The sequence below is a fragment of the Erythrolamprus reginae genome, chromosome 5, assembly GCF_031021105.1.
Source record: "Erythrolamprus reginae isolate rEryReg1 chromosome 5, rEryReg1.hap1, whole genome shotgun sequence".
In the NCBI taxonomy this organism is placed as follows: Eukaryota; Metazoa; Chordata; class Lepidosauria; order Squamata; family Dipsadidae; genus Erythrolamprus; species Erythrolamprus reginae.
Window position 1 is genome coordinate 107,069,646 of NC_091954.1, and position 11,743 is coordinate 107,081,388.

The 11,743-nt window shown below is 38.5% G+C and overlaps 1 protein-coding gene across 1 annotated transcript in view; it reads left to right on the top strand.

Moving 5' to 3' along the window:
- The window catches only part of PIK3CA (phosphatidylinositol-4,5-bisphosphate 3-kinase catalytic subunit alpha), a 48,666-nt gene extending 37,405 nt beyond the window's left edge, over positions 1 to 11,261 (top strand). Inside the window, exons 16-22 of the mRNA XM_070753661.1 lie at positions 1,018 to 1,124; positions 1,750 to 1,871; positions 3,054 to 3,132; positions 3,934 to 4,104; positions 5,023 to 5,140; positions 6,207 to 6,358; positions 9,833 to 11,261. Of these exons, the coding sequence (XP_070609762.1) occupies positions 1,018 to 1,124; positions 1,750 to 1,871; positions 3,054 to 3,132; positions 3,934 to 4,104; positions 5,023 to 5,140; positions 6,207 to 6,358; positions 9,833 to 10,103 (1,020 nt within the window). The 3' untranslated portion in view covers positions 10,104 to 11,261. The remainder of the gene's footprint in view (positions 1 to 1,017; positions 1,125 to 1,749; positions 1,872 to 3,053; positions 3,133 to 3,933; positions 4,105 to 5,022; positions 5,141 to 6,206; positions 6,359 to 9,832) is intronic.
- Positions 11,262 to 11,743: the final 482 nt, after the last annotated feature.

Here is an 11,743-nt window from a genome sequence, read left to right on the forward strand (position 1 = left end):
TTTTCCTCACAACCTATAAGGTGTTCTGTCGGGCTCTCTGGTAGAATCCTCCCAAAAATTCACAGGTACAAATTTCAGGCACACACACACACGTTTGAAAATTCAAAACAATGTTCTTTATAATGAAAATTCACTTAAACTAAGCCCTATTTTGTTATAGCAAAGAGCACTCGTCTCCAAACAAACTGGTAATTTATACAAGTCCCTTATCAGTCCTGTGATACTTAGCTTGCAGTTGTGAGGCAATTCAAAGTCCTTCTTTCACAAAGTGAAACACACTTTGCTCTGGTTTAGTTTCCAAGCAGGGAAAAATCAGCACACAAAAAGTCAAAGTCAGTAAAGCAGTCATGAAACACAAAGATCAGATAATCCTCCACAATGGCCAAACCCACAGGCTGCTATTTATAGCAGCCTCACTAATTACCACAGCCCCACCCAACCACAGGTGGCCTCATTTTCTTTGATAATAATCTCTCAGTTGTTGCTGCCTATGCATCGCTCTCTGCATGCGTGGCTGTATCATTAACTCTTGTTCTGAGTCAAAGGAGGAGCTAGATAATTGATCTCCTTCTGAGCTGTCTGCCACACTCTCCTCCTCCCTGTAACTCATGTCTTCTTGGTCAGAGGAGCCTTCATCATCAGATTCCACCGGGGGCAAAACAGGCCTGCAGCATGTGGATGTCTCCCCCGCATCCACAGTCCTTGGGGCAGGAGCTGGGCCAGAGCTAACCACAACATAAGGTGACTAAAAGAGAATGACTGGGCCAAGGTCACCCAGTCAGCTTTCATGTCTAAAGTGGGATTAGAACTCATCAATGCCTGGTTTCTAGGTCAGCACATAAGCCATCATACCAAACTGGCTCTAACTATATGTATTTAGAAAGCAGCATTTGTAGAATTTGCTGTATTTTTCTCCTGTTGAAATGTTTCAAATGACATGCTTGTATTCATTCTGAAAGCAAAATTGTTGAAATAATATGGGACTATCATTAAGTACTCAGTGCTGTCATTAAACAGGTACAGATGAAATTTCTTGTGGAGCAAATGAGACGGCCGGACTTCATGGATGCTCTTCAAGGCTTCATATCTCCTCTTAATCCTGCTCATCAGCTTGGAACCCTGAGGTATCGTTTCCTTCCCAGAAATTAATAGACCCGGAAATCAGTGGTGGGTTGCTACAAGTTCACATCAGAATGGCTTCTCCAATGCAGGTTTTGGTTCATGTCATGAACAGTGACACTGTTGCTTTAGACTAAATATTTTGTGATTAAAACTAATTCACAGCAATACGGGACCCAGAGGAAGAGCCTTCTCTGTGGCGGCCCCAGCCCTCTGGAACCAACTCCCCCCAGAGATTAGAATTGCCCCCATCCTCCTTGCCTTTCGAAAGTTGCTTAAAACCCACCTCTGCCGCCAGGCATGGGGGAACTGAGATATACTTTCCCCCTAGGCCTTTACAATTTTATGCATGGTATGTCTGTATGTATGATTGGTTTTTATATAATGGGCTTTTAACTGTTTTTAGTATTGGATTTTGTTATATATTGTTTTATTGCTGTTGTTAGCCGCCCCGAGTCTGCGGAGAGGGGCGGCATACAAATCCAATAAATAAATAAAATAAATAAATAAATACATTTTCATTAGAAATTATAATTAGAGAATAATCATTAAAACTGAAAAGTTAATCTACTTAATAAATTTATGTCTACTGGAACAAAATTTGTTTAACAGTTATCTATTTCTTTATAGGCTTGAAGAATGCAGGATTATGTCTTCTGCCAAAAGGCCGTTATGGCTTAATTGGGAAAACCCAGATATTATGTCTGAGCTGCTATTTCAGAACAATGAGATCATCTTTAAAAATGGAGATGGTAAAGAAAAATATTTTGTTGTAATTTCTGTACTGTTGTTTTTATTATCCTGCCTGAAACACTTCCAATTCAGAGTTTATATCCTAGCTAGCATAAATATACATTTCACATGAATATCTGTCCTTTGGACACAGTTGAATCCTTTTTCATCCCAGGATATATATCTGAGATTCTTTTCTGAAGGTGTTTCTTGCCCTTCTAAATCCAAATTTATTCATACTTGTTAAGCATAGTGGTATCAGGTGAAGGTTTCATGTGGAGCAGGGAGAGTATTGTTTTCTATCAAACAGTTAAAACATGTTTCATCCTATATGAGAAATCTCTTTTCATTTGGAAAATAACATTGTAACAGTGCCCAATTGATTTTTTTTCCCTTGGGCACATTTATTTTCTTTTTTAAAGAAGTAATTTGGTAATTCATATTTGTATGAAAACTCTTTTCATTTAGAAAATAACATTGTAGTAGTGCTCAATTGATTTTTTTTCCCTCCTGGGCACATTTCTTTTCTTTTTTAAAGAAGGAATTTGGCAATTCATATTTGTATGAAAACCTCTGGCAAAAACTGACATCGTTTCCATTCAGATTGACAGGGCAATTGGTTTACAGAGCATTGGAGAAACAATGAGAATTAAATGGAATGGGGAACTTCTAGCCTAGGGAACAACACTGACATTATAGTTGAGCTTCCTCCTAAATATTTGGGGATCCTACAGTGTTCTTGATGAAGCACTGGGTGAAATAGATAAATTCTTTGTTCAACAGAGAAGCCCTCGCAGGGACATTGGTGCCTGTTCCTGTTCTCTTTTACTCTGATCTAATAGTCTCACGAAACTATTACTTGTACCTGGCCACAGAGTATACATGTAGTGACTGCTAGAGGTATAGTCTCTTTTGATCAAGAAATTAAGTTATTTTGTTGAAGTTGATAACTGACCATAACATTTGATCATCTCTGCCCCTGTCCACCGTAGTGTCTATCACAAAGTTTATAAATCTTATTCCTAAACTCAACATCTATGAAATAAAATTTGATTTTAACATCAGATGGTTTTAACAGTCTTTAAAGTAATCCTAATTTTACAAATGCCGTAATCTTTTGATTATATCATAAAAAAGCAAAGTTTTAAAAACTATGTTCAGTTTTCCAAACTTCATCCCTTACATAATGCATTTTTATCCAGACTTACGCCAGGATATGCTCACGCTTCAAATAATTCGAATTATGGAGAACATCTGGCAAAATCAAGGCCTTGATCTTAGGCAAGTATTCCTAAATTCTGCCAATAGTTCTGTTTGTGCTTTTTCTTTCTGTTTCTGTCTAATAAAGAACATGGTGCTTTTAAACTGTTTTTAATGATGATATTTTGCTATTCGCTGCCCAGAGTCCTTTGGGAGTTGGGCGGCAAATAAATTAGATAAATTGTACACATTTGCAAAGATTCAAAAAGCCCTTTCAGGCATTCACGGTGGAATATTTCATATGAAAGGACAAATCTTATCCTATATCACAAAGTATGTTTGAAGTATCTCTATTTCAAACATGACTTGGGTGAACTCATGTTTGTAATTTAGAAATATATATGCACTGGCCCTTGGGACTATTTGCACAATCGTTTAAAATCTCTTAATGACAATATAACTCAATAATGGGCGTGAGGTTAATTAGATTCAATTAAAAATCCAAACTTAGTTATTGCAGTCTAGGGTTGTATACCTGTGCATTTTGTTCAATGGACATATTCATATACTAATATTTTGTTTGTTTGTTTGTTTGTTTGTTTGTTTATTGCGGGGCCCCTCCGTGGACTCGGGGTGGCTTACAACATTTCTATAAAAAAGATACAATATGTAAAACATTTCTAAGCCAATTAATAGATTAGTTAATTTAAAAGTTATCTTAAAACGAATCATTTTAAAATCGAACAATCACATGCATACTATCACATCCAATACATTTACTGGGCAGAGGCTGGGATCTAGTGACCTCAGGCTTTACGACATCAGTGTGTTTTCACTTTGACAACTGTATCGGAAAACAAAAGTATCATGTTCCTTTTTTAGGATGCTACCTTATGGATGCTTATCCATTGGTGACTGTGTGGGGCTTATTGAAGTTGTGAGAAATTCACATACAATCATGCAGATCCAGTGCAAAGGTGGCCTTAAAGGTGCGCTGCAATTCAACAGCCACACATTACATCAGTGGCTCAAAGACAAGAATAAAGCGGAAATGTGAGTTGAATAACTAAACTTTTTTATTTTCCATCTGTTCTTGATGAAGGCTAATCATCTTGACTTTTCCTCTGCTAAAGACTGTTGTGCTCACAATCCAAGGGTACTATGCACACCAATGAGTATAGAACTCAGTGGGTGATCCAGCATCCTTGATTGTGGTTGAGATGTAAAGTTAGGGTGCGTTGAGAGCATATGCACCAAGACAAATTCCTTGTGTGTCCAATCACACTTGGCCAATAAAAATTCTATTCTATTCTATTCTATTCTATTCTATTGTATCTTCTGAAAACTCGTTCCCCGCACACCATTTAGTTAAGGTTTTCCAAACAAACTTCTAATAAATGCCAGAGTTTTCTGTAATTGTTACAAAAGCTTGGTTTTATTTATATGATATACAGTATATTAAAGGTGGCTATTGGCAGCTGAAAAATGCCAAAATGCTGTAAAGGTTGTAGTTTTGGAGCTGGCACTGGAATCTGATGTGTTGATTTACAGCATAGATATAATAACATTTATTATTTCATCACAAAATTATTGGACAGCAGGGTTCTTTTGAAGTCTATCAGTGTTGGGAGGTTGCTAAACTTGAGTAAGTACAAAGGGATTATTTTCTGTCAGTTTATAAGAAATTTGTGTGTTATTTTCTTGGCTGTGTTTTTATAAGTAAAGCAAATTTTCTCTTTTTATTTTGATAATGGACAAAGATCAACATATGATTTTGCACTGTATATTTTGTTAACTTAAACCCCATTAATCCTTTAATTAAAAATGAATCTTGAAAATCTTTAAAAATAAAAATTTATCTTCTGCAAAATTGTTACAAGAATTAGTCATTGTTCTGCATTGTTTGACATGTCCAAAATAACGAAGTATTTATCCAAACTAACATTTTTTTTAAAAAAATATTTTTTGTAGGTATGATCCAGCTATCGATTTGTTTACTCGCTCATGTGCTGGCTATTGTGTAGCTACTTTTATATTGGGAATTGGTGATCGCCATAATAGCAACATTATGGTAAAAGATGATGGGCAGGTAATAATATTTAAAATACTCTTTTAGTATCTTTATTTATGGAGTGCAATAATTGTCATATTTTCTATCTTGGAGATATATTTTGTGAATCTGTTGAGGAGACTATAGACACGGGTCCCTTGTGCTCTGTACATTGTAGGAATCTTTAGCTGTAGTATCATTCACATGGGACACAAGCAAGGAAACATAGACCTTAGCACTACAAATATGAGCTGGAAATGGTTTTTTTAGAATTCACCCAGTGTTTTCCATTTCATTGGAAACTTCATTGTTTTGTGAAAACCTCTCCCACCCCCACTGCACAATTAAGGTTTTCTAAGCAAACTTCTGATAAATGCTAGAATTCTCTAGTACATTTTGAAGAGCACTAATGTTATATAATTGTTTTGTACCATGGCATATGGACTGAAACACCAAAGCAGGTATAACAGAACAAGAAAATTGGAAGAGACCTTGGAGGTCTTCTAAACCACCCCCTTGCTCAGTCAGGAAGTCCTATATCATTTCAGACTAATAGTTGCTCAATCTCTTTTTAAAAACTTCCAGTGTTAGAGCATTCACAACTTCTCATTAACAACAGTTAATCATTCCACTGATTAATTGTTCTCACAGTCAGGAAAATTCTCCTTAGTTCTAGGTTGGATCTCTCTCTGATTAGTTTCCATCCATGGCTTCTTATCCGGCCTTCAATGCTATGGAGTATAGGTTTAACAGAATTGGAAGGGACCTTGCAGGTCATCTAGTCCAACCCCCTCCCCAAGCAGGAGACCCTACATCTGCCTCTACCTAGGATCTAATTCATAACCTCCTAATTGTGAGGCAAGAGCTCTACTGCTAGGCCACAGCAGCTATGTTGCCCCCCTCTTCTTTGTGGCAGCCCCTCAAATATTGAAACACTGCCATCATGTCACCCTTAATCTTTCTTTTCATTAAACTAGACATATACAATTCCAGAAACCATTGTTTATATGTTTTAGTCTCCAGTCCCATAATTCTTGCTCTTGTCTGCAAATTAACATTTTCTCTTTCTTCATATTAATAACAATCTGAAATATATTCTCCATAGCTGTTTCACATTGATTTTGGACACTTTCTGGATCACAAAAAGAAGAAATTTGGTTACAAACGGGAGCGTGTGCCATTTGTCTTAACACAGGATTTCTTGATAGTGATTAGTAAAGGAGCACAAGAATGTACCAAAACAAAAGAATTTGAAAGGTGAGTAAGCTGCAATAGAAATGCTATTTGGTCTGACTAAATTTCTGTTATAAAGAAATGTCTGTTGTACAAAAACATGACATTATATGTCTTATAGATAAAATGGTATTTAGGTTGCCTTGATTTTTCCTGAATAAAAGCCTGTGCATTAGGTAGCAGCAATAATTGGGGTCCATTTTCATTTACACTTTTTAGAAAATAATTGCACATACCCATGAGGCACTGTTGTTACTGTAATAGAAAAAAATCTGGTTACAATTTTTTGGTATTAACTTATAAGATTGTATTAGAAATATGCATGTAAAGAAACTTAATGGAATATATACATAAGAAATAAGCTGAATCTGATATGAACTAGAAGTATGGGAGTGATGATTCAATGATTATGTAAGACGAATTTGAAACACATTTGGAAAATGTAAAAGGTGCTTAAAAGTTTATAATAGTAATTGGATGAATATCAATTGATTGGGAAATATTAACAGAGAATGTAGAAAAGTTAATATGAATTTATAATAGAAATTGGATTTAATGTCAGAAGTTATTTTTTGATATATAAATAGAGCGTTCCCTCGATTTTCACGGGGGATGCGTTCCGAGACCGCCCACGAAAGTCGAATTTCCACGAAGTAGAGATGCAGAAGTAAATACACTATTTTTGGCTATGAACAGTATCCCAAGCCTTCCCTTAACACTTTAAACCCCTAACTTACAATTTCCCATTCCCTTGGCAACCATTTAGATTATTACTCACCATGTTTATTTATTAAAGTTTATTTTAAAAAATGTTTTTAAAAGGCAGACGAAAGTTTGGCAATGACATATGATGTCATCGGGCGGGAAAACCGTGGTATAGGGGGGGAAACCGTGAAGTATTTTTTAATTAATATTTTTGAAAAACCGTGGTATAGACGTTCCGCGAAGTTCGAACCCGTGAAAATCGAGGGAACATTGTATATAAGAAAATAAGGTTTGAAAACTTGGATTGGTAACAGTTTTTAAAAAAAATTAATAGTAGGTATGGTGATTTGTCTTTTTTATATTTATTTTTATTAATTAGGAGAAGGTTATATAAGGGTTTTTGTTTTAAATGTATAAGAAATGGAAGAAGGCATGACGGCTTATATAGATTTGCAAGATGATAAGCATAATGAATTAACATTGTCAAAAGGAAGTTAATGTTGAATTTAATTAGAAGAAAATTGGTTATCTAGATCAGTGTTTCCCAACCTTTTTTGAGCCGCGGCACATTATTCACATTTTCAAAATCCTGGGGAACACTGAATGGGGGGGGGGGTGGCTAAAGAAAAGTTTTGACAAAAAAAAATCTTCCTCCATTTCGCTCTATTTCTCCCTCACTCTTTCTCTTCCTTCCTTCCCTTCTTTCTCTTTCTCCATCCCTCTTTCTTTCTTCCTCTCTCTTTTGCTCTCTTTCTCTCTCCCTCCTTCCCTCCCTATATGTCTTTCTCTCTCCCTTGCTCTCTCTGCCTCTCTTGCTATCTCTCTTTCATTCTCTCTTTCTCTCTCTTTCTCTCTCTCTTGCTATCTTTCTCTTTCTCTTTCTCTTTCTCTCTCTCTCTTTCTCTCCCTCTTGCTAGCTCTCTTTCTCTCTCTTTCTCTGTCTCTCTCTATGTCTCTCTTGCTCTCTCTCTCTCTCTCTCTCTCTGCCTCTCTTGCTATGTCTCTCTTGCTCTCTCTCCCTTTCTTCTCTGCGGAGGCCGGCGAAGGTTTTTCTTATTTTAAATGTTCCGGGTGGCAGGGGGATGCGGAGCCCGCACGCACACACACCCGACATTCCAAATCCTGCCTCAGCTGTGAGAAGAAAAAAGCGCTCGGTGAAGGGACTGCATGCAAGAGGGGCCGGGCGTGCGTTAGCAGCCCGAGGAGGACGAGAAGCCGCTACAGCCACCCCCAATCCCCCCCTTCCCTGGGTACCTTCCAAAGGCCCCTGGAAAAAGGCAGGAGGTAGCAACGAGGCACGAGGACAAGCAGGCAGCTTGGCGGAGGGGAAGCGCTGACGGGCTCTCCTCCTTCCCCACCCCCGCGCTTCTCTCCCGCCCTGGCTTTTGCTTCGCCCGCAGATTTCCCTGCAGTTCAAAAGGAGGCAAGAGGTGGCCTGGATGAAATTGCGGGGAAATCATGGGGCGAAGCAAAAGCCAGGGCGGGAGAGAAGGGCGGGGGTGGGGAAGGAGGAGAGCCCGTCAGCGCTTCCCCTCCGCCAAGAGGTTATTGCCGCCGCCTCTGCCTCCACTCAGGGAGCCATCGTGGTTGAGCTGAGCGAGAGGAAAAGGCGCGGTGACCACGGTGGCTCCCTGAGTGGAGGCAGAAGCGGTGGCAATAACCTCTGTGCTTTCTACGGCAGCGTGGCTGAGCTGGACGGAGGGAAGCAGCAGCTCCCACTCGAGGAACCCACGGCAACGGGCGACGGCTTGGTGGGAGGCGACGGCGGGAGACACAGGCGGTGGGAGAGGGAACTAGGAAGCGACTGTGAAGCCCAAGACCATCCACAGAACGACACTCAGGCAGGGGCGCCGGCAGGGCCCCGCCCAGCTGGAGCTTCTCGCGGCACACCTGGCCATGTCTCACGGCACACTACTGTGCCGCGGCACACCGGTTGGGAAACGCTGATCTAGATGACAAAACTAGAGGTTGAGGTTTGGGAGTTTGGTATGTACTGAAAGTAAATAATTTGGAATTGAAAATTTATTTTTGGGATTATACATTGTAACACAAATAGAAGGTATTTTGCAATGTATTGAAAAAGTTTCTTTGGGGAAAAATAAAAACAAATTATACATGGAAAAAAGTATACAGAGCTGAATAACATAGTTATTTTAAGAATAATCTTTATTACTCTTACATTTAAAGAAACTATTTCTATTCCTTGAAAATTTTCCTGTGAAAAGCTATTTCTCACAAGCTATTCTTGTGAAAATATCTTTTCACAATCAATATGTCTCCAGATCAACAGTGAAATTTACTTACCTTCCCTACTGGTTTGGAAGCATGCACCTTGGGCCCATGCAATCACTTTGCACTTATTCACCCTCTGCGAAGGCTCTGCACATGCGCAGAGGGTTAAAAAAAAGAAATGGCAACATGCGGGTGGAGCCTTGTGCAGCCGCTACCAATTTTCTGAACCACCAGCAGCCTCTACTGGTATGCCTGAACCGGTAGCATTTCATCCCTGCTCCCGATGTGTTAGATTACAGCTCCTGTAGTTTTAAACTCACATGATCTGATTGCATGATGATTTAAGAGTTTGAGGAGTTGTAATACACAACATCTGAAGGGTCCTACATTGAGTAAGTCTGTGCTGTAGAATTGTTTCCCTTAACATTCAAACACAAATTTCCAGCCAGGTAATCTTTTTAAATGGAAGGATACCTATGTACAGTATTTGTTGGCCTGATCTCAAGTGTGTTGTTAATCTGATAGAACTTTAATGGGGTGCATTTCCCCTCTCTTTTCAAGGTTCCAAGAAATGTGTTACAAGGCCTACCTAGCAATCCGACAACATGCCAACCTCTTCATAAACCTCTTTTCCATGATGCTTGGTTCAGGGATGCCAGAATTACAGTCTTTTGATGACATTGCATATATACGCAAGACTCTTGCGTTAGACAAAACGGAACAAGAAGCACTTGAGTATTTCATGAAACAGATGAACGATGCTCATCACGGTGGCTGGACGACAAAAATGGACTGGATCTTCCACACAATCAAGCAGCATGCCTTGAACTAAAGATCATGAAAAACTGACAAGCCTAGTTTTTTGGCTGTTCCACTGCACCGTTGTCTCAACAGTTTTTTTTAAAAAAGACCCTGTTGCATCACAGTAGCACAAACCAAGGACAGCGTTTGAACTTCCAACAAAGTTAAAAAATGCAAAGTATTTTAAATAAAACATTTGTAGTGTTTTGAACACTATAAATCATGCATTTCAACATGTAACTTTCCTATATGTGTAGTTGTGTTATGCCTTAAGTGTAAGAAGGTAAACTTGGAGTTTTGCTCATTTTGGTTTATTTAATTGGGGATTTATGCCAGCATAACAACCCAATCTTTCACATGTCCAGTCTTTCACGTAGTGAAAAAGGGGGATTGAAATAAGTTACAGAATAATGAAAAAAAGGAAAGTTTAGCAATTTTGTTCATTGTTTCTAAAAGAGCTTTCTTCTCCCATGAACTGTACTCAGTTAAAAAAAAAATAGAGGAGATGGTGCCTTTATAATGTCAGATAAATTTGTGGATTTAAGAGTAGTGGTTTTTCTTAGGTTTTGGAGTTTGGATTTTTTTTCTAACCTAAACCTCAAAACATTTTTCATGCATGCTTTCCAGAGCCTAAAAAAAGAGGTGAGTTATTAGAATTAAAGATTATTTTTATAAAGGTTATTTATATAACAGAAACTTATTAATATATATTTCTTTATGTTGATTTTCTGTCATTTTAATTTTACAGACCACTTCTTTGTCTAACAGATTTATAAAACCACTAGGCTGATGCAGTGATTTGTAGGATCAGTTTTAAAGAATCCTGTGGTGTTCTGGGCATGGCTTCTCTGTATGTACCAAGTCCCGATTTTAGAACCAGCTCAAATGCAGAAACATAGGCATCTGCAGGGCATCCTTTTACTACATCCGGGGATGTGTCCAGCAGTTGCTGAGTAGATTTTTGAGAACTCTCTGTGACAAATCGAACAAAGCCGGATATGAATGTCTACAGTTCATATAGTCAGAAGGCTGCTTAGGTTTGGCAGCTGCACAGAATCTGTACTTGCGTTAAGCTGTAGGACGAGGTCAAGGCCTGCAAGTCTTTATCTGTGCGTCACAAAGGGGGAAGGGGGAAATCTTTTGAAACTGGTAACACTTGCTTCCAAATAAATACAACTTGTGATCAGAATGCTCAATTTCCATTGTCTGCAACTGCCTTTTCTACCTTTCTATCTGCCAAATCTTATCTTATACAGCTGCTATCCAGTAGAACTAATCACTTTGTGGAGGGAGTTATACCCACGGAGTTATATCTGGGGAGTGCCAAAATGGTCAGTAATAAAGATGTTTAAATGCTGAAGTTGAATCGGAACTGGAGCACATTTGCTGGAAGTTCAGATGATAAAGTTAAGCTAAGTATAATCTAGGAATCTAAAGACTTTTGACTTCTTTTAAGCTTACCCAAAAGGGAAAATCGTATATTTATAACATTCTTATAAAAGTTCAGGAGTTCTTTGAATAAATCTTAACATCTGTGGTTAAGGTAGTCAGAAAATAACCTTAAATAGACTGAAAAACAATTAGATGAAAAGGGAAGAACTTCCTGACCAAAGTAATACAGTGATCCCCCGATCATTGCGGGGGTTCCGTTCCAGAACCCCCCGCAACGAG